Source organism: Danaus plexippus, chromosome 2, assembly GCF_018135715.1.
Source record: "Danaus plexippus chromosome 2, MEX_DaPlex, whole genome shotgun sequence".
In the NCBI taxonomy this organism is placed as follows: domain Eukaryota; kingdom Metazoa; phylum Arthropoda; class Insecta; order Lepidoptera; family Nymphalidae; genus Danaus; species Danaus plexippus.
Window position 1 is genome coordinate 3,643,731 of NC_083537.1, and position 24,138 is coordinate 3,667,868.

At 32.1% G+C, this 24,138-nt stretch overlaps 3 protein-coding genes across 4 annotated transcripts; 2 read left to right on the forward strand and 1 right to left on the reverse strand.

Annotated features, from left to right (window-relative positions):
• The first annotated feature begins 18 nt into the window (after positions 1-18).
• Positions 19-4,049, forward strand: LOC116779498 (eukaryotic initiation factor 4A). 2 transcript variants are annotated; one of them, XR_004354202.2, is made up of 8 exons: positions 19-178; positions 613-991; positions 1,063-1,277; positions 1,467-1,614; positions 2,076-2,207; positions 3,025-3,248; positions 3,325-3,528; positions 3,974-4,049. XR_004354202.2 is itself a non-coding variant. In XM_032673805.2 (7 exons), the coding sequence occupies exons 1-7, from the start codon at positions 156-158 to the stop codon at positions 3,467-3,469; spliced, it is 1,266 nt and encodes a 421-aa protein (XP_032529696.1). In that variant the 5' UTR covers positions 19-155; the 3' UTR covers positions 3,470-4,049. The 2 variants fall into 2 exon arrangements, 1 of the variants encoding a protein (XP_032529696.1); XM_032673805.2 differs by having other exon boundaries at positions 3,325-4,049.
• Positions 4,050-6,155: 2,106 nt separating this feature from the next.
• Positions 6,156-23,773, reverse strand: LOC116779589 (uncharacterized). Its single transcript, XM_032673943.2, has 2 exons — positions 23,565-23,773; positions 6,156-7,607 (listed from the first exon to the last, which is right to left on the reverse strand). The coding sequence occupies exons 1-2, from the start codon at positions 23,680-23,682 to the stop codon at positions 6,442-6,444; spliced, it is 1,284 nt and encodes a 427-aa protein (XP_032529834.1). The 5' UTR covers positions 23,683-23,773; the 3' UTR covers positions 6,156-6,441.
• LOC116779588 (dynein axonemal heavy chain 12) lies at positions 8,951-22,402 on the forward strand. The gene is made up of 2 exons (XM_032673942.2): positions 8,951-9,221; positions 10,501-22,402. The coding sequence occupies exons 1-2, from the start codon at positions 9,087-9,089 to the stop codon at positions 22,165-22,167; spliced, it is 11,802 nt and encodes a 3,933-aa protein (XP_032529833.2). The 5' UTR covers positions 8,951-9,086; the 3' UTR covers positions 22,168-22,402.
• Positions 23,774-24,138: the final 365 nt, after the last annotated feature.

Consider the following 24,138-nt stretch of genomic DNA (forward strand, 5'->3'; position numbering starts at 1 on the left):
AAAGTATTTTAATAATCATAAAATAATATAATAAAATTACAGTGTTAACATTAAAATCAATAAAAATTTGTTTTTGATATTATATTAAAAAAAGCTTCTGCTAAACTTAACTTGACCTTGCTAGTTCTTTTCCGTTCAGCTACCGCGATTGGAACATGTCCTATTCACCTGAAAGAAGGTAAGATACGTTTTTTATATGGTTTTATTGTATCTTTAATGAAAGTTTAAGGAAAACGATAGATTGTTTTATGAAAATGTTAATTTATTGCGTTCAGTTTCTTAATTACAATTGTACAGAACTGTGTTCTACACGGTCTCCCATTGCCAACATGGCGCTGGTAGCAGAGCAATTTTCTTGGTGCGGTCCCATGCACGTGTTATAATATTAATATATGTATTTCTAAAACGCAATATATTCATACAGCCTATGATAGTCCAAAGATTTTAAGGCGTAACATCTTTACAGCAACCAATGTTCTGCCTTTGTCCGCGAAATGTTATTTGACAGATTAACATAAATGATTTTTGCTTATTCATTTAATTTGCGGATCCTCTTTAATGAATTAATCTGTTCGTATGAACACTAAAACTTATACAAATAACATTTCCCAGATCGGAAGATTGGCCGGAGGATCCTAAGAATGGGCCGTCAAAGGATCAAGGCAGTTACGATGGACCTCCGGGTATGGAGCCCGGCGGCGCCCTCGACACAAACTGGCATGAAGTCGTGGAAAGCTTTGATGACATGAAGTTGAAAGAGGAATTGTTGCGAGGAATTTACGCTTACGGTTTTGAGAAACCTTCAGCCATCCAACAACGCGCAATCATGCCCTGCATCAAGGGTCGTGACGTTATAGCTCAAGCCCAGTCTGGTACTGGCAAAACTGCTACTTTCTCAATTTCGATTCTACAACATATTGATACTAGTGTTCGCGAGTGTCAAGCTTTGATTTTAGCTCCGACTCGGGAATTAGCTCAACAAATTCAGAAGGTATGTAATATATTTTAAATTTATTATTCAGCTTTTAGCTTCATAGTGTTTTATGTCTGTGAATTTTTAAGGTTGTGATTGCCCTGGGTGATCATCTGAATGCTAAGTGCCATGCTTGTATCGGTGGTACTAATGTACGTGAGGATATACGTCAGCTGGAGAGTGGTGTCCATGTTGTTGTGGGCACCCCTGGTCGTGTATATGATATGATCACTCGTCGGGCACTCCGCGCTAACACGATTAAGCTGTTTGTGCTCGACGAGGCTGATGAAATGTTGTCAAGAGGGTGAGTGAACAAGTGTTATATACCTTTATATGTTCTCTGCATATATGACTATTGTGAAATAAACAGTACACTGAACTAGCAAACCCTAAGTTCAAATATATTTCCTGTACAATATTCCTATAGAAGTTTTTATAATTATTTTAAAACCTCGCTCCTTGTGTTTGAGTTGCTTAATATGGAAATTTTTAGATTTAAAGATCAAATCCATGATGTCTTCAAGATGTTGTCATCTGATGTTCAAGTCATTTTGCTATCTGCTACTATGCCTGATGATGTGTTAGAGGTCTCCCGCTGCTTTATGAGAGATCCTGTTCGTATTCTTGTGCAGAAGGAAGAGGTAAGAGGGTCGTATATTCAACTCAAAGCTCACTATTTTACGTTATACAAAACCAAGTTAATTTTCGTTGAAATGTCTATTTAATTATTGTATGACAGACCTTCAAAGCATTTTTTAAAGCCATTGTTAAACAGTTAAAGTCAGCTGAAAAAGTTTAATTTTTATTACATCTACTACTAATTTCATCATACAATCAACTTTATTAGCAACTTAGAACAATGCCTGGTGTGATTTTATTACATAGATATTTGATATGAAGCATAAGTAGGACATTTTTATTAATAAACAATTCTCTACAAGGTATCAAGTTTCATATAATGTGCAAATTCTTGTAACTATACTGTTAATATGCGGTTATGTAAACTCCTTATGTAGATTGCTGATGTTTTATCATGTCGATGGGATACATGTGAGTATCAACAGTTAATTGTATTCAATATAACATTTTAATTTTATTTCAGCTCACACTGGAAGGTATTAAACAGTTCTTCATCTCAATTGATATTGAAGATTGGAAATTGGACACACTCTGTGACTTGTACGATACTCTTTCTATCGCCCAAGCCGTCATCTTCTGTAACACACGTCGCAAGGTGAGACATCTCATTATTTGTTTTTGACATTAAATTTCTTTGTGACAGAAATAAATGAAAATAGGAATATATATATTTTTTAAATAACCGATTTCTATATATTGTTCAAAATAAAACAACCGTCTTTAAAATTGTGTAGCATCACAGAGAGCACTTTATTGGCTTATAATATTACTGTTCATAAATGGCTATACAACCTTGTGTGAAACTAATCTCAGGTAGAATCACCTCAAGGTCATTCTCTCAGCAACGTTAGAGTGATGTTTATGTTAAGGCGACCTTTAGATTTATTTAGTACTGATACAATAATTATATAAGGTGAAATAATGTTCAGGAACAATGAGAAGTTTAGATAGTGGCTATTTAGAATTCTGCAGAATAAGGAAAAATGTAGAGTTTAACGGTTAGAGATTGAAAAAATAATTGGTTACTATATCTTTATCTCTGAAAATCTATGAAAATACATTTCGTAGTAAAAAAGTTTGCTTTGACAGAAAATTCCCCTTAAAACAGGGACTTTTTGTATACTATGTTATGATACTTTAGTTATCTGATGGACCCGAGTGATAAATATGTAGTAGATGAAATACCTCAGGCCACTATTATCAATGATTTCATTTAAAAATTATAAAAATAAATATATAATTCAATTCATAGGTTTTCATTTTTTTTTTTCATATCTTTACATTGTGACAGGATTTTTTATAATTTTCTTATACTAGAAACTGTAAATAAATAAAAGTTTGCACTATATAGGTATATTTTATTAATTCCGATGTTAATAATTAAATATTGTATTTGATGTTTTGTTGCACAGGTCGACTGGCTGACCGAGTCCATGCATCAGCGTGATTTCACGGTATCTGCCATGCACGGTGACATGGACCAGCGCGAGCGTGAAGTGATCATGCGTCAGTTCCGTACAGGCTCGTCCCGTGTACTGATCACAACCGATCTGTTGGCGCGAGGCATCGACGTGCAGCAAGTGTCCTGCGTCATCAACTACGATCTACCCACCAACCGAGAGAATTACATCCATCGGTACATTTTTTATTACATAATACTTGGATTGTTGTGTTTGAGAATCTTTATATTTTAACATTTAATTATATTACAGTATCGGACGAGGTGGTCGTTTCGGTCGTAAGGGGATCGCCATCAACTTTGTGACTGAAGCTGACAAGAGGGCGCTGAAGGATATCGAGGAGTTTTACCATACTACTATTACGGAAATGCCCAACGATGTGGCTAACCTCATCTGAGGTGGCGGCGCATTCCACTTTATAATTTGTGTCCTGCATTCTATTGCGATATTTAAACGGTGTGAGTATTAGGAGCAGCCTCCTAACTACCGCTGTGCTGTTTTTTTATTGGAACGTTTAATTTGGACCGATACTTTATTTTAGTTTAATGAAATAATTACTAGTACTATCATAGACGTATCTATATAAGTTTAATCTACATAGAATAAGCCCGGCCCGGCCGGATGGCCCCCGTTCCGCTTGGCCCTCCCTGCTACCTGCAGAGGGGTCTCATCGGGTACTGGAGAGGCTATTTCAATCACAAAAGTACTAGAAGGAAATATTGTATTGTAGCTTTTTTCCAGTTGTACATAACATGGTAAACTGTTTTTGTAATACGGTAAATAAATATGATTAAATATTTTGACTGTATTGTTATTGATATGAGATTGTAGCGCTCCATTCCCGATCGGAACCTTAATTTCTAATCAGCCTTTTATTCAACTGTACAAATTTTATTTACAGAAAATCTACCAACTGAGCTGTTGAAACGCACTTTGGACACAACTATGTGGAAATAATAAATCAAAATTTCCTCTAAGTCATTACTTTCTTTTGACAGGTCCTATTTGTATCCTGTATTCCCATAATATTTTTAATTTTCTACATGGTTTTATGTTCATTTCGAGTTATTTATATTTTTGGAATAAATTTTCTTCGAAATACAAGAAGTTGGTAATTAAGGTTCCTGTTTTGAAAGTGCAAAACTTAATCACTATAATATTAAACTACACTGTCTAACCATTACTAATAAAATTTACTCGATACTCATTGTAACAATCGTAGTTTAGATACAAATGTAAGTTCAGTTACAAAATCTTAATAAATAATATAATGTGCATTCGATTTATAATAAGCAATTATCCTGAATAAACTAAATACATTAGCTTTACCTCAATTTTCATATTTCTTTTTTGTTTGTTTCTACATAAACAAGCCCGCATTCACGTATTGGTTGTAAGATCTATTTGTGCTGCATCACATTTAAAACGAGTCATTCGTTGTCAGTAGTGGATCTTGCGACTAAATATCAACTTAATATAACAAAATTACACCAACACAACTAGCAAAGGTATTGAATTCAGTAAAAAAAAAAATTCCCTTTACATTGCTGTTGTACACTTAAATAGTAATTTAAAACAGTTCTAATAAAGGCGTAAGATTTAATATAAATATCGAAATTAAGAAAATATTAGCACAGTAATAAGTGTAAATGAAAATCAATTTAAGTACATATATTATAAGCAACTTTAATTTGTTACCTAACAGCCTGATTAAAAATAAAAGCAATGGCATTATCAGTCTCTTAGCTCGAAAAAAAGTGAAGTAAAAATTTTGTATGACAAACAACATTCAATTGGTTTTTTGATATTAGTTATCATAGAAAAAAAAATCACACTATTTCGTGAATATCAAAGATAAATATTGAACTTTATTTTTTTTTTATCTAAACCCATCCAATAGCTAACGAAGTAGAGAATTGAATCCAGTCCTATTATTATCTAATGAGCTAAAGATAAAATGATAGTTGGTCTTAAAATAATTGTGATAAGGATTATTAACATTTGGAGGCGAAAACATGTAGATAAAGTAACTGATTGCGTATTCTATTTAATTTACTTTATAAAAAATACTTTTGCTTCGCTTGTAACACAAAGTGATTCATAGTAAATGAAATTTCATTTGTCAATGACTCATATAAAATATAAGTATGTATTAAATACCGTGTTTGTTATATTTGAAAATTCTAAGAAGCCATTAAAATGTTTATAGATTTATAAATAGATCTATAACTCGAGGAAGCTGGTTTAATCTAAGTCATTCTAATGAGATTTATTTCACGAAAAGCTCTATGAACCAATGGTAAATATAGTGAAAAGATATTATGCACAGGTTAGGGTCATGTATGGTAAAAAATCGATTCTATTGCCAAACGCCATTACCATTCAAACCTTTATTCTGACAAAATTAACGATTATGCACAAATTTCAATGTCATAATAAAGTGATACAGAATAAATAAAACTGATATTAAGGCAAACTGTAAATAATTTCATAATCGTACATTATGTGCCATAAAAAATTTCGTCGTCTAAAAATTATATTTATAAAAAAGTATTATAATTCTTAGGTACAGTTTTTAAATGGTTTGAGGTTAATATAGATCATATATCCATAAAAAATAAGGAAAGAAATAAAGCTACTGATATATTTCGATATATATTTAAAAAAAAAAGGCTATATGAAGTCAGAGAATTGATTTTACATACGTTTATATAATAAATCAGTGAAAATCCAAAATTCGAATTAATTTGGTAAATTAGCTATGTGGGATTTATCCGTAATAGGAAAATTGGACCTTGTTACACGGATCTATCAATAAGAATCCTACAGCGCACAGACATTTTTCAAAACCGACTTGGGACCGATTGCGTGAAACTTTATAAATGAGGTTAGCTAGAACTAAGCATGAAATTTTTTGTTTTTGTTAAAAAAATTAAAATATTCGAGCAATTATCTGTGCTCTTAATACTTGCATTGTTAACCTATATATCGGCCGATTCAACAGTTTGATATTTTATTATAAATCCTTGTCTATGAGCTACGACATTCAGGAAAGGGTTTTTAGGTTGTAATACAAACTCATATTAACTTGTACTAATTTATTATATCTTACATAAGTAGGTACTTATTATATACGAAATATGCTATTAAAATAACAAACAACGAATTAAAACAAATGCTATGAATACATCTATTATAATTTATTTTATACCTCTCAATTCTCAAAGCTTTAACAATAAAATATTTGCCCAGCAAAATATAAATCACAGTCTATGATAAATTTAACTATATTATTCAATAAATTAATATCACACTCCTCGTAATATTTATTTTTATAAAAAGAACATAAAGAGTCAATAAAAATAAATATCATAAAAATGCAAAAAGCAGTATCAGTAAGAGAACGGACACTGGAAATATAATGTACACGGACATTCTCGGATGACACACGGACATCAGCACGAACGTGTCTTCGTCGTTGTTATTCAAGCCATCTTTAGTTGGAACTTCGACGATAACTAATTCATCACTAAACATATCCACGTTGAACTGACATTCTGTTTTGTTTAAACATATCTTAGAATCTGATATATTTGAATACTGGAATGTTGGTTTGTAAATGTCAAAAATTGCATGAATATCATTATTTACAAAATCATTGTCACTGTAAAATATATAATAATAGTAACCGTCTGAGGTCACTTTATGTACCACCTTAAGTGTGGTGATGTCTTCTAAATATTTCGTATTATTGCATTGCATGGAATATGGAAAATAATCATTCATGAGAATATTTTCGTTATAACATTCATATAGATTATTTTCAAAGCTAGATACAGATGTATCTTCTAATATATTTGCTGTGGCGTTCATTGCATTGCCGCCATGATTCACACCGGCGTCCAACACTGTGTTCGGATTGTGCAGAGGTGGGCTATTTACATCTCTTTTACTCTTTAACTTGATGTCAGAAGGAGGTATATTATGTTCCTCAATATATTCCCTACTTACAACATCCCTTTTCTTTTCTTTGGGTTTTTCTAATGTTACGGACACATGCTTATTTTCAACTAGAACGGGATCTTTCTTATATTTATTACCATCCAGGATGCCGCAAGTGTTGAATATTTTCTCACCTTTAACAACCAATATTTTTGAACCCTCATATCTCGAACAAGCCTTTAATTCAACGGTTGCACCAGCAAAAAGATAAAATCCCCAATATTCCAAAGTATCATCGGGTAAAGTCATTGATTTCCTTAATGTTATATGTCTCCGTTTTTTTGTTAGTTTAGGTCTTCCTTTCATTTGGAATGCATTAAAACTACTGTTCATTTTTAAGGAATGTTTTTCACAGAATATTGACGATTGACCTTTGTGAATTTGTATCACATCTGAATCAGATATCTGGTACATGACATCGGCATATTTTATATTTCTAAGATATAATGGTGACACAATAAGTATTGTTGGTATAATTGTTGTCAACAGACAAAATATAATAACTCTCTGTGTACCATGCATTTTCCCTCCATCTGAAAAATGTAAAAGGGTATATTTTTACTAATTCCATGAACACCAAATGAAAAAGAAAAAGTCGTTTTTAATATTTTAATTTTCTTTTTTGAGAATTTTTATTGTGAATCAGTAATTATTTTTCCTCATGATTTTATTTTCAATTACAATTTTAAATATATTATTTATTAGATTTTAGTTTATAACTTACATAAGCACAATTTCAAAATTATCTATTATATATTAGTGTACTGAAATAAAATATCTAAATAAATATTTAAAAAGGAAACAAATTTTTTTTATCAGATCATAGACTGCTATAAAACCTTTATAATCGAAAAAAAACTTATTCATTACAAAATAAGTACAAACCTAAATAAGTATTCTCGCATAATATTATCAGCTTTTATTGAAAGTCAGTAATAAACATTGCAATTTCTTGATTTCTCTGATAGTTTTTCTTATTAATTCTTTTATCACACTTTTACATTATACATTAATTATCCAACATATTCGCCTATTTTGAAAATACATAATATTTCAAGAATTTTTATATCAATGAATGCACTCGAGTAGATAAGAAGTAATTTTTACTTTTTTTTCCAGCACAAATTAATAAAGTTAACATCGACATGATTTATTTTCAGATAACGGATGGCATACTCGATAATAAAACGATAAAAATATTTATATTTATATTGCCGATATTTTTTTCGTTCTATTTTAATTAGTATTAAAATAAAAGCTTTCTATTCTTTCACGATAAACTATCGACTGTCAACAAGTCACAATCAGCTGACGCCCGGCTGCGATTCTCGACATTTGACTTAAAATATTGAGCCGTAAATTTTTAAATTTTAAGATTATGTACATTAATAAAAAAAAATATTATTTTTTACTTCTGTTTAAATACATACTCGTCTTCTATAATAATAATGAATTTTATAAGACGTTTTGTTTTCCCAAAGATATACATTTCTTTTTGTAAACGTACAGATGAATTTAGCTTATTTTAATTGTTATGTAAAGTTACCGAAATTTTTAAAAGACAAGTTTACCCTTTTTTACCTTTGATTTAATCACACTTTATTTTATAATTTATTATTAATTGATATTACATATTTTAATAAATATTGCTTCATTTCTAAAGCGTTAATACTCTTGTAATCTTTAAATAATTTTGAAATTACAAATATCATACAAAGTAAGATTACTGAAAATTATAAAAGCTCAAAAAAAAGCTTCTATCTTCGATGTTTCGTTTGGTTCGGATATAAAAAATATAATACTCTGCATTGTGTCATATTACAATATTTTTAATTAAGATTCACAATATCTGTACTTTTTTTAATTTACGTTGCCATGGTATTTGTTGTTTAGCGAAATATTGATTTTTGTATTTTTCAACTTACGTACCTAGAAATACAAATTTGATTTTAGATTTGTTTATCTATTTGAGATAAAAATGTTGCTTTTTATTTAAGATAAACTTGGAAAATATGGAAGAGAGCGAATTGAGAAAACTGTTGCAGACCAAAAATGGTTGTAGAATTCCTGTCATGCTTCCGATACCGGATGTGCATAAAGTAGACAAATTGCCTTTTATGCCACTGCCGCCTTACAACAGAATTAAGGTAATATTTTGGTAATTTTATATTAGTCGACAGTTAAGCCGTTTGTACATTATTCATATAAAATTGCATAAATTATAAATTTCTACATTATGTATATAATTTATTTAATTGATTTGGCTAACGTATTCCTTAATATAAATAATAAACATAAACAATTTTTATACTCCTCGCTAAATAGAATTGTTGGAATCTAAATTTCTCGCAAAATAGTTTGTATGATTAATAGATAAATAGAATAGAAAGATTTTCAACCAATTGAAAAGCGTGTTTATAAAATGTTTCCATGAATTTTACAAGTAGAAAATATTTAATCTTCATATTATACTAGTGTAGAATTATACATTTTTGATAACAAATTTTCAGTGTTCTTAGTGATCTTTAAAACTGACATTGTTTTATTTAAAACATTGGATTGCTAACAAAAATATAAGTAAGGCAGAGTATCCGAACTGTAGGCTCAAAAAAATTTAAAAAGTTAAAAAGATTACTTTTTTTTAAACTTGCGGTTAGTTTGCTTATCTCGTCATTAGTCTGCGGCGCCATGCACTTTGGAGATTCTCTTTAATAATTAAGACTAAAAAGCAGAATATTAAAAAGTATCATATTATTCACGAAAACAATACTGACAATAAAAAAATTAAACAATAAAATTTCTAAATTTGTAAGTAATAACGCATATAAAAAAAATTAAACAAATATTTTATGCAATAATCTAAATAATAAATTGACAGTAGACTGTTCAAACCTAATTTTGGGTACGTTTATAAGAAGTAAATTATAAATGAGTAGTTAAATTAGAAACAGCTATATGTTTATACGATCACTTGGTTTCAATTAAAATTTTAGCATTATAGGCTTTTAGGAAAAAAACCAGCAATTTATAAATACACACAAAACTTAATTGTCAGTCGAGGGAAATTATTAAACTTCGAAAGTAAATACAATAATAAACATGGTCACTAAAATAGATTATATTCCTATCGAGTTTGGTTATAGTATTGTTACTGCTATAAGTAGATAGCGTGATGAGGAAATGACACATTACTCTAAGACAGTGCTATTTTAAGGATAACACCAAAACCAAGTTTGACGATTGTAAAAAACATTTGAAGTTTTGTCGAAACTTGCATCCAAAAAGTAACTTTAGTATAAATGGTTGGAAACAACTTTACTACACAATTGAACTTCATTTGTTAAGAGTCCAAATTTTAAATCAAATCCTTGTTATAAATTGAACCTTTTATAAGATATATCAAAAATATTAACGTTGAAATTTTAGGATAAGAAACAAAAATTTCGTCAATTACTGGAGGAAAAAGCTACAAAGAGAAAAGTGAACATCGCTAGATCTTCGTTTGAGTATAGTGAGTGTGATGCTTTAGAAATATCTCAAGAAAGACATATAGCTGTCCTACGTCAATGTGCGGAAAAAGTGCAACCACCTCCAATGTTAAAATCTTGGGAGAGAAAAATATTCAGTTTAATACCACCTAAATTAAGAAATGCCTATCCCACAATAGCGGAGGATCTTTTAAAAGAGAGTAAAAATGAATGGAACAGAAATCTCCATGACTTGGCCGTAAAAACTGTAATACGTGATGTTCCTGGAGTACCTAGAAAAAGATATGAGGAGCCACACTTTAAATTTCATGGTGTTACACCGAATTATGAGAAAATGGTCAAGTTTAGAAAGAAGTTACAATCTGGTTCATTACTCCTACATCCATTTATAAGACTTGTCTTAGAATCATCCGAAAAGACGTTTCCAGAATTTATAATTAATTTGTCAAAATACAGAGCGAAGGGACCATTTCATTTGGATGAGTTTCATACTAAAGTATTGGAAGAGATAAAAAAAGCTGATTACTTGGTATCCAGTACTTGGTATTCAATTTTAGCGAATTGGTTAAAAAATCCAAGATGCTTGAAAGGCATGAAACCTAAAAGAATACCCGATTTTGTATCATGTGCTACTAAAATTATATCGATGCAAATACAAGAACTCATGCGTCGATCTATTGATGCAATAATAACTTCGTTGGGAAACCCCGAGTGCGTTCCAATCATAAACATAGATTTAGATTTTAATGGCGAATTTATCTATGATCCATCTCTTGAAGAGGTTTTTAATGTTTTCCATAATATAGCCGATGCTATTGCACACATAGCACAAAGGCTAATGCCAATTGAACAATACCTAAAAATACCATATAACTATGATGCTCTGCCTGTTAAGTACAATGATTGGTTAAATAAAGATAGTCACGATAGATTACAGCAGCAGTTGAATATAGTATTTGAACCCCTCGTTCAATATTTAGTTGATCTAAGGGTAGCTTATAGTATGCTGTATGGGGCGCCAGCCAAAACACAACTTTCTAAATTTATTAACCAGGCCAAGGAGTTTGAAGAGTCGCGAGACAAAATAAAATATTTTCAAGAAATAGATTCTGATATTACAGCTGTTCTGGAAAATGAATATTTTAATTGCGCTATTGTTTGTCAACGGAGAATGATAAACGGGTTGAAAGCTAGAGCTCTAGAATTCATAAATGACATAATTGCTGGCATTGTAAAAACTCATATGGGTGAAAATGATAGCATTTGCAAAGAATTTGAAATTATAGCAGCAAAAGCACTGAAAGAACCTGAAAATGCTGCGGAATTGATTGAACAAGGTGTTTACATTTTACATGCTAAGACCGTGTTGGTAGAGGTCTTAAAAGAGAGAATATTGAGACAAATAAACATCATCTCCAATTTGCTAGAAATGACTTCTCTTTCTCCGGAGCATGTGGCTTCTAATACCCGCACTGTAAATTGGCTCACCGATATTAAACCAATTTTTGAGAGAAATGCTACTGCATATGAAACATTTAAAGCTGAAATGGAGGAAAATCTTTTAACAAAAATTGCTTATTTAAACAAAGAGGTTGCAGAAATAACACCGTATTTAGAGCTTTTAGATAATATGGATGACATAGATCATACTCTTGAATACTTGGAACACCTGAGAAAGTTAGTGCATCGCCTGGATGATTGTGACAAATTAGTCAGTTGGATAAATAACGAGGAAGTAACATTTAAGTTTCCAGTTTCCCACTATTCTGATCTCGAAGAACTAAAAGATTTTATTAAACCTTTCCATAATCTAACGTATTTAGTTCATAAATGGAAACGAAGTTTTTACACTTGGATGGATGGTCCATTCGAGTATTTAGATCATGAGAAAATTGAACAAGATCATGATTTTTACTACAAAGAATTTCTAAAATTGTCTAAAGCTTACAGAACTAAAATAAAACAACAAATATCGGAAGGCGTAGAAAAGAGATTTCAAGGTTTAGTCGACGATCCCGATATTAATAATTTACCAGCGCCAATGAAACTGTGTGCACAAGCTATAGCCGAAATAAAAAGCTGGCGCCCAAATGTTCAAATGGCACACATAATGTGTAACCCAGCGTTAGTACAAAGACATTGGGATGAGATGTCAAATATAGCAGGATTCGATTTGACCCCAAACGCTGGAACATCTTTAAGGAAAATCATTGAATATAATCTTTGGGAAGATATTGATCAATATGAAATAATAAGCGTAGCTGCAACAAAGGAACTGGCTCTTATAACAAATTTAAATAAAATGATGGCTGAATGGACTGATATATGCTTTAAAACAAGTCCATACAAAGATACAGGAATTTACATATTATCTGGCTTAGATGATATACAAAGTGTTTTAGACGATCATATTGTAAAAACTATCGGCATGAGGGGCTCCGCGTTCGTAAAACCTTTTGAAGCTCAAGTTAGAAATTGGTATGAGAAAATAACACGTGTCAACGCTACAATTGACGAATGGGGCAAAGTACAGAGTCAATGGCTATACTTGTTACCTATATTTTCGTCTAAAGATATTGTTGCTCAAATGCAGGAAGAAGGAGTAATGTTCGTTGAGGTTAATAATATTTATCGTCGCTATATGGGTTCAGTAGACAAAGATCCTCACGTTTTAGAGATAGCTGGTGGAATGGGTGTTTTAGAATCATTTAAGATTGCGTCCGGTATGCTTGAAAAAATTAATGACGGTATAAACAACTATCTCGAAAGGAAACGCTTATACTTTCCACGTTTCTTCTTTTTGTCGAACGACGAAATGTTGGAAATCTTGTCAGAAACGAAGAATCCTCTCAAAGTTCAACCGCATCTCAAAAAATGTTTCGAAGGTATAAATCGACTTGTCTTTGATCCAGAGTTCAATATATCAGCAATGATTTCTATGGAAGGAGAACAAGTAGAATTTTTGGAAACTATTAGTGTCGCAGCAGCGAGGGGATCCGTTGAAAAGTGGCTAGTGCAAGTTGAAGATCAGATGTTAAAAGCTGTGAAATCTGAGACTGAATTATCTTATTATGACTACCCTAATTTAAGTCGTGTAGATTGGATATTGTCTTGGGAAGGTATGGTAGTTTTAGCAATTTCACAAATTTATTGGGCAGTAGATGTCCATGATAGCCTAAATACACATAAATTAAGCGAACTTAAGTCTTTTCATGTCGGTCTAACAAAACAACTCAATGAAACAGTTTCTGTTATTCGTAGAACCGATTTAACAAAATTAAATAGTATTACTGTTAAAGCTCTTATAGTAATAGATGTTCACGCCAAGGATGTAATACAAGAGCTTATTGAAAAAAATGTGACGGAAATTACTGATTTTCAATGGTTAGCACAATTGCGCTATTATTGGGAAGAAGAAAAGGTTTTTGTTAAAATTATAAATGCCGTTGTTAATTACGCCTATGAATATTTGGGCAATTCAGATCGTTTAGTTATAACACCATTAACTGATCGATGTTACCGGACGCTGATTGGTGCTTATTACCTTCATTTAAATGGTGCTCCAGAAGGACCAGCAGGTACGGGCAAAACGGAAACCACGAAAGATTTAGCTAAAGCGTTAGCCGTTCAATGTGTAGTATTTAATTGTTCTGATGGTTTAGATTATAAAGCCATGGGAAAATTTTTCAAAGGCTTGGCATCATGCGGAGCTTGGGTTTGTTTTGATGAATTCAATCGCATAGAAGTAGAGGTCTTGTCTGTGATAGCCCAACAAATTCTTTGCATAGTTCAAGCTGTTCGACAGCATTTAGAAACATTTGATTTTGAGGGTACAACGTTAAATTTGAACCCCGCTTGTTACGTTTGCATAACAATGAATCCGGGTTATGCGGGACGTTCTGAACTGCCAGATAATTTAAAAGTATTATTCAGAACTGTAGCAATGATGGTTCCAGATTATGCTATGATTGGTGAAATTTCCTTGTATTCATTTGGTTTCATTGATGCTAGAAGTTTATCTGTTAAAATTGTGACCACATATCGCTTGTGTTCTGAACAGCTATCATCTCAAAATCATTATGATTACGGTATGAGAGCTGTGAAAACGGTTCTTTCTGCTGCTGGTAATTTAAAGAGGAGTTTTCCAAATGAAAGTGAAAGTATTTTATTATTAAGATCAATTACAGATGTAAACCTCCCAAAATTTTTATCTTTTGATGTCCCTTTGTTTGAGGGTATCATATCAGATTTGTTTCCCGGTATTACTTTACCGAAACCGGATTATGTTAATTTTCTGAATGCTTGTCATGATGTGTGTGAAATAAATAATCTTCAACCAGTTGAATGCTTCTTAATTAAAGTCATTCAAACCTACGAAATGATGATTGTAAGACATGGGTTCATGTTAGTGGGAGATCCATTTTCAGCAAAATCGATGACTTTGAAAGTTTTAGCTGAAGCTCTTACTTTAATGGAAGAACGAGGATTACCAGGTGGTTGTGCTTCCACTTACAAAGTTCTTAATCCAAAAGCAGTGACAATGGGTCAACTGTATGGTGCTTTCGATCCGATATCTTATGAATGGACTGATGGTATTGTAGCAACAATGTTTAGAGATTTTGCTTCTGAAGATACTCCTGTTAGGAAATGGATCGTTTTTGATGGTCCCGTAGACGCTGTTTGGATTGAAAATATGAATACTGTTTTAGATGATAATAAAAAACTGTGCTTAACGTCTGGTGAAGTTATGGCTATGTCAAATGTTATGTCAATGATATTTGAAGTTATGGACCTATCGCAAGCCTCTCCTGCCACGGTGTCTAGGTGTGGTATGATATATATGGAATCGGCTTCTTTTGGATTTGCCCCATTTTATACCTCGTGGTTAAAAACTCTTAACCCTCTATGGTTAGAGGAAAATGAAGAATTTATATTTGCTATGTGTGAATGGTTGTTTAATCCGTTAATATATTACGTCCGAAAGCATTGTCAACAGCTTGTCACGGCGGGTGAAGTAAATTTAGTAATAAGTACTCTTCGACTTGTTGAAATGTTAATGAATAATGCGTTAGAGGGTGAAGAGGATACAAAATATTGTAGGACTTGGTTTTTAGCTTCTTTTATGACAGCACTAGTTTGGGGTGTTGGTGGTATATTAAATACTGATTCACGGGAAAGGTTTGATGAATTATTAAAGTCATATTACCGAGGTGAGAATGGTATTCCTACTGTACTCGATAGATTAGATGTTTCCATACCTACTGAAGGTATGATAATAGATCATTTTTATATGTACAAAGGTAAGGGTTGCTGGAAACCTTGGCCGGATGCAGTTAAAGCTGTTCAAATTAAAGAGCAGATAAATCTTTTACAGACGGTTATTCCGACATTAGAAACTGAGAAATATATATTTCTTTTGAAACTTCATACAAAATTCTCACAACCTTTGATGCTGATTGGTCCCACGGGGACTGGAAAAAGTTTTTATATACAAAATTTTTTAATGAATAATGTTGATTTAGATAAATATACTCCAGGTTTTATTACTTTTACAACTACAACTTCAGCTAATCAAACACAAGATCTAGTTATTTCAAAACTGGTTAAACGAAGAAAAAATAATTACGGGCCAACTAAGGGTAAACAGGCTATTATCTTTATAGACGATATGAATATGCCTGCCAAGGAGGTTTATGGAGCTCAACCAGCTATAGAATTATTAAGGTTGTACTTTGATCAAAAGCATTGGTATGATTTGAAAACAACAGAAAAACTTTACATATATGACACCTTTTTTTATGGAGCTATCGGGCCCGTAGGAGGAAGTAGACAATTAATTTATCCAAGAATGTTGAGGCACTACAATATTTACTCCATCAATGAATTTTCAAAAGAAAGTATGTCTAAAATCTTCATGTCCTTGTTGCAACTTGGTTGGAGAAGAAATGGTTTTGGTCAGGACACACAACCAGTAATAGTAAATATCGTTGCGGCCACAATGAACATATATGACATGGCTGCAGAAGGTCTACGGCCTACTCCAGCCAAATCTCATTATATTTTTAATCTACGAGACTTTTCAAGAGTTATTCAAGGATGTGCGTTGTTAAGAAGAGAATCTGCAGACAATAAAAAAACTTTTACTAGAGTATGGGTTCATGAAATCTTGCGTGTTTTTTATGATAGACTTGTTGATGAAATAGATCGTTCTTGGTTCTATAATCTTTTAAGGAAATCAACACAAGAGTTCATGAGGGACACATTTGAATCAGCATTAGACACATATCAAAATGATAAAGGTGAGGTAACTCAAGAAAATATTAAAAAAATGATGTTTGGTTGTTATTTAGACACGGACAGTGTCGAAGGGGAGAGAAGGTATGAAGAAATTCCTACGAAAGAAACATTTTTAAATGTTGCTATCGCTATGTTAACAGAGTATAATGCAATGCATAAGGCAAAAATGACAATTGTATTATTCGATTATGCCTTAGAACATTTATCAAAAATATGTAGATTGCTTTCTATGCCATCGGGTAACGCCTTATTGGTTGGAGTAGGAGGTTCTGGTCGCCAGTCACTCACTAGGTTGGCTAGTACTATTTTAGGTCAACAGGTATATCAACCTGAAATCACCAAGTCATATAGTGTTAAAGATTGGCATGATGATATTAAACTAGTTCTAAGAGAATCCGGTGGTCTTAATAAAGATACAACTTTTCTATTCACGGAAAATCAAATTAAAGAAGAAGTCTTTATTCAAAATTTAGACAGTTTGCTTAATTCCGGTGAAGTTCCTAATTTATACGGCTTAGATGAAATGCAAGAAATATTAGAATTAGTTCGCCTTGCAGCCCAAGGTGGTAATAGAAATTTAGATATTAGTCCATTGCAGATTATGTCATTTTTCGTTGGAAGATGTAAAGCTAAATTACATATTGTTTTGTGTTTCAGTCCTATAGGAAGTTCTTTTAGAACAAGATTAAGGCTGTATCCTTCTCTTGTAAACTGCTGCACTATTGATTGGTATGATAGTTGGCCTGAAGATGCACTAGAAATGGTGGCACATTACTATATGGTTAAAGTAAATGTTAGTGATAAAATTAAAGCAGCTGCAGTTATAGCGTGTAAACAATTTCACGTGGATGCGCGAAAGGTATCAATTGATTTCTTTAATCAATTTGGAAGAAAGACATATATTACATCAGCATCATATCTTAATTTGATCAAATCTTTTACAATATTAACAAATCGAAAACAAAGAGAGTTAAGAGCTGCAAAATTGCGTTATACGAATGGTTTAGATAAACTTAGTCAGGCAGCAGAAGCCGTGTCAATTATGCAACGTGACCTAAATATTTTGAAACCTCAATTAATTGTTATGGCTGCTAAGTCTACAAAGATGATGGAAGAAATCGCAGTAGAAACCGCCACTGCAGATAAAGCTGCAGCACAAGTGCGGGAAGATCAAAAAGTAGCAAATGTTCAAGCAGCAGCTGCGCAAGAGCTAAAAAAGGATTGTGAAGCGGATTTAGCTTTAGCTTTACCTATTTTAGAGGATGCGATTGCTGCATTGAATACTTTGAAACCCGCAGATATAACAATTGTAAAATCAATGAAAAATCCTCCAGCGACAGTAAAGTTAGTGATGGCAGCGGTATGTGTAATGAAGGGGATCCCACCTGATAAAATTCCAGATCCTGATAATCCTGGTAAGAAAATGTTAGATTATTGGGGTCCCAGTAAGAGAATATTAGGAGACATGAGCTTCTTGGATTCGTTGCGCAACTTTGACAAGGATAACATCCCAGTGGCAACAATGCAAAAAATAAGAAAAGAATATCTTTCCCATAAGGATTTTAAGCCACACATTATTGCCAAAGCTTCCACAGCTGCGGAAGGGTTGTGTAAGTGGATAATTGCAATGGATATGTATGATGCAGTAGCAAAAGTTGTTGCTCCGAAAAAAGCGAAGCTGGAAGCGGCTGAAAAAGAATTTGCGGAAACGATGGCGATATTAGAAGAAAAGAAAGCTACCGTAGCTAGATTAGAGGCTAGATTAGCTGAGTTAAATGAAGCCTTAGAAGAAGCAAATATTAAGAAAAAGGCTTTAGAAGATGAAGTTCAACTTTGTATTGATAAATTATATCGTGCTGAGAAGTTAATTGGTGGTCTTGGGGGAGAAAAAGTGAGATGGACAGCAGCAGCTGAAAATTTGCAAACTCTATTTGACAATTTAGCTGGAGATATTCTTGTTTCATCGGGTATCATAGCATATTTATCGCCTTATACTTTACCTATAAGAATAGAGATGATTTCCAAGTGGCGTGATTTAGTTATTGGTCTTGATATGCCACATTCTGAACATTTTGTGTTTAAAGACATTTTAGGTACTGACATTAAAATCCAAAATTGGTGTATAGCTGGTTTACCATGGGATTCGTTTTCCATAGATAATGGTGTTATACAAGATAGTTCTCTTCGTTGGTCTCTACTTGTCGATCCACAAGGACAAGCAAACAAATGGATAAAAACAATGGAAAAATCTAATGATTTGCAAGTCCTTAAGTTTACTGATGGTAATTATATGAAAGTAATAGAAACTTGTTTAGAATACGGAAAACCAGCATTGATTGATTGTATTTTAGAAGACGTTGAACCACCTTTGGATCCAGTTTTATTAAAGCATACTTATGTACAAGGTGGAAAAGAATTTATTGCTTTGGGTGAGAATGTAATTGAATATCATCCTAATTTTAGATTGTACATGACTACGAAACTCAGAAATCCTCATTATTTGCCTGAAGTGTTTAACAAAGTGACATTAATCAATTTTGCTCTTACAAAGGATGGACTGGAGGATCAATTGTTGGGTATTGTTGTGGCCAAAGAAAGACCTGATTTGCAAGAAAAGCGTGAAAAATTGATTGTGCAAGGTGCGGCTAATCGTGCTGCACTTAAACAAGTAGAAGATGACATATTACGAACTCTTCAAGAATCTAAGGGTGATATTCTAGAAGATGAATCTGCTATAGAAGTTTTAGATTCATCAAAACTATTAGCAATTGATATAACTAAAAAACAAGAAGCATCGGTAGAAACAGAAATTATTATAGAAAAATTTAGACTTGGATACAGGCCTATAGCATCACATTCTGCTGTATTGTATTATTGTGTAACTGAACTACCTAACGTTGATCCTATGTATCAATATTCCTTAACGTGGTTTATTAATTTGTATATAATATCAATTGAAAATGCAAACAAATCTAAAGATCTAGAAAAGAGGTTAAAGTTTTTGAAAGACACATTTACTTATAATTTATATAGCAATGTATGCAGATCATTGTTTGATAAAGATAAGCTAATGTTTTCTTTTATTATGTGTTCTAAAATGATGCTTGCTTCCGGTGAAATGGACCATGATGAATATATTTTCTTAATAACTGGAGGTATAGCAGTAGAAAATCTTCTTAAAAAAAAAATTGACTGGCTACCAGATAAAGGTTGGGATGAAATATGCAGACTGGATGACCTACCAGCCTTTAAGGAGATTAGAAATAGTTTTACAACCCATCAAAAGGGATGGAAAGAAGTCTATGACGATCTAGAACCTCATCGTAAAATATTACCAAATCCTTGGAATGAAAAATTATCTCCATTTCAAAAGTTGTTAGTAATTCGGGTTTTAAGGCCAGACAAATTAACATTGGCCATTTCTGAATTTGTTGAACAACAAATGGGCAATAAATATATAACTCCACCCCCTTTTGATATTGGTAAATCTTTTGGCGATTCGAACTGTCTAGCTCCCCTGATATTTATTTTATCTCCTGGGTCGGATCCGATGGGAGCTTTAATAAAATATTGTGAAAAAATGGGTTACAGTCACAGATTTAATTCAATATCATTAGGTCAAGGGCAGGGTCCAATTGCAAAGGCAATGATAGAAAAAGCTCAATTAGAAGGGGGTTGGGTGTGCTTACAAAACTGTCATTTAGCAGTTTCTTGGTTACCCACTTTAGAAAAGCTAATCGAGGGATTTGATTTGACAAACACTGATCTTAGTTTTAGACTCTGGCTTACGAGTTACCCTTCTGATAAATTTCCGCAGTCAGTTTTGCAAGTTGGTGTAAAAATGACCAATGAACCCCCTACTGGACTTCAACATAATTTAAATAGATCTTATCTTTCGGAACCTCTGAAAGAACCTGAATTTTTCGAAGGCTGTCCTGGTAAAGATAAAGCATTTAGTAAGCTTTTGTACGGAATAAGTTTTTTTCATGCCGTGGTACAGGAAAGGAAAAAATTTGGACCACTAGGTTGGAATATTCAGTATGGTTTTAATGACTCAGACTTTCATATTTCAGTTATGCAATTACAGATGTTTTTGAACCAATATGAAGAGATACAATATGTTGCTATAAAGTATTTAACTGGTGAGTGTAATTATGGAGGAAGAGTGACGGATGATTGGGATAGGAGATTAATTGTAACTATTTTAGACAATTATGTCAACGCTAATGTAGTTAATGATCCCAACAACTTATTTTGTGACTTGGGTCCTCAATATGGCCTACCACGGAGATGTGAGTATCAAGACTATTTAAAGCATATTGAATCAGTTCCTGTAAATCCTCCTCCTGAGGTCTATGGGCTACACATGAATGCAGGAATAACGCGTGACTATTCAATATCTATGGCCCTGACGACTTCTTTGGTCCTAGTTGAAGGTGCAGCTGGGGGTGGTGAAGGTGGTAATACTGAAGTAATATTAACTCAGATGGCAACAGAAATTTTGTCAAAGCTACCTGAGTCATTTGATATTGAAACAGCACAGCAAAAGTATCCAGTGGATTATAATGAATCCATGAATACAGTATTGATTCAAGAAATGCAACGATTTAACAAATTATTGAATGAAATTAGAACTTCCCTGATCGATTTACAAAAAGCTGTTAAAGGCGTGATTGTCATGTCACCGGCACTTGATTTGCAGTCTAATTCAATGTTGCTTGGTAAAATTCCAGATAATTGGTCAAAAGTTTCCTATCCTAGTTTAAAACCATTACCAAGTTACGTAGCTGACTTTATTGATCGTCTAGCTATGTTAGAAGATTGGAACCAAAATGGTAAACCGCCAACATTTTGGCTGTCCGGATTTTTTTTCACACAAGCTTTCCTTACTGGTTCCGTTCAAAACTATGCCCGAGCTAAAAAAATACCAATAGATCTACTTATTTTTGATTTCGAAGTATTGCGTGTTGATTATGAACATACTCCTCCAGAATTCGGAGTTTATGTCCAGGGACTTTTTGTAGATGGAGCTAGATGGGATCGGGATAAGTATGCAATTGGCGAACAATTCCCAAAAATATTAAATGATAATATGCCAGCTGTGTGGCTTTTCCCGAAATTGAAAAAAGAGTTCTTAGAAGGTACAAGATACAAATGCCCATTATATAAGACATTAGAAAGAAAAGGTGTTTTAGCGACAACAGGACATTCTTCCAATTTTGTCTTGGCATTTTATTTACCTTCAGATAAACCTTCTGCACACTGGATAAAGCGAAGTGTTGCCCTCATATTACAATTAGACAATTAGAATAATTTTACTCTACATATAATAGTTTTTATTTATACTTAATGTAGTTTTTCATGACAAAATAAAAATGACTACCTAAAAATTATTTTTAAACCACTGGCTCAAGAATGAAAAGACACGGTTAAACATATTTCATTATAAATTCTAAATACAATTAAATTAAAACGACGTTATTATCAATAAAACGTTTATTTTGTATTTATTTATTATGCTGAGTGTATTATTTTTAAATAAATCATTAATTAAAAAGAAATTGTTTTCATTGAAGTACAGCTTCAAAGAAGAAAAGAATTTTGATAAACGTTTTTATGAGAAAATCTTCTAAGAATAAATTTTTACTCGACACGGGATACTTATATATAAATTTACTGCAACCTTGGAGAAAAAATATTTTTTCTTATGAGAATTTCGCGAGTATTCATTTAAATGAAACAAATTTTTAGTATGTTTTACGAATTAAAAGCGTCCTTACCATCAATGTCGAGGACAACGACTCAGAAGTAGAATAATCATTAATTTATATTTTTCATCAATCCATAATAAAAGAAATAATTTTTAAATCAAACTGTTAATATAAATGGTAAGTATACAAATTAGTTGTATGCTGTGCGAAGTATTTCCTGTTTGTCATTCAGTAACCTACGTTTATACAATATTTTGCAAAGATTTATGAATGAAAAACTAGCTATTAACGCTCCTTATGTGGTGTCAAAAACAAACTTGAATTGAGCATGTGTTTATTTATGCAAATTAAAAATAAAATAATGTTAGGAATCTAAAGCTTGTATGAAAAATTGTTACTAAAAATGAATGTTATTTGAATTTGATGTATTGAATAGAATCAGGTCTGAAGTAAATGGTACTAACTTGGAACTGCCTTGGAAAGTGAGCACCACCACGAGGTTAATAAGACAAAAAATCTACGCAAATATGCTTATTAAAATATTTCTCAGATATTTTCTCAGCACGTTAACGGTAAAGGAAACAATAATAGAATATAAAATTGTTCTTAATTCACAATTTGTTCATCATGATAAGGTTTTATCATTCAAATACAAATAAAAAATGTGATGTTTTCGTGAACAATCATCTAAAGATCTAACCTCGCCAGTAATCAACATCGTTATTAGACTGTGACTAATTTTATATATTATACAAAAAGAGCATATAACAACAGAATATTGGTAAATAACTAAGACATGTTGATAAACGACCAAATAAATAAAAGTTTTATATTATTTCTGGTTATAATAATTACACTTCTTTTTTTGGGTTTATAAAGGTCTTTAGAAAAACAAATTTATGTACATAAAATCAGGTTAACTCATTGTTCTAGTAGAATTAAAATTAATATTTAAATCAAATGTAAAAAAAAAGGATTTAACTAAAATACTCACTGTAGTCATCTTTGTTTTGTATTGTTGTGTACTGATAATCGACATTGTAATAAGTGCTGCTGGATCTTTGAAATATTTCACTTACATTCGGTTGCATATTTTTAATATTTAAATTCATAAATCAAACTACAGTTGACCGTGCCGTGAATTAGATCACATTGTTTTACTACCGCTGTCCGCTACGTCAATAATAACACGGGTGATAAGCTTATCACACACTGATATGTCAGCACTTACAGTTACTTTGTACACAGACATTTATAATACTGAGATGTGTAAATAGAAATAACATAACAAATTATGTTAAATTATCATTGTGTGTTTTGTTGTCGACATCTTATGTCCATATCAAGATACATGATTGATAAAAGACCAAAAACTGATTATATCAGTACCTAACACTTTTTATTAAGTATAATTCTGTATTGATGATATCAGTATTAAGGTTAGGCGTGATTTATAATGCACTAGGGCATAAACAATGAGAAGAATGATATATAAATTGTCTGTTACTTTTAATTTCATTTGATAATTCTTTGATCTAAATTTGTCTTGATTTAATTATCACTGACAT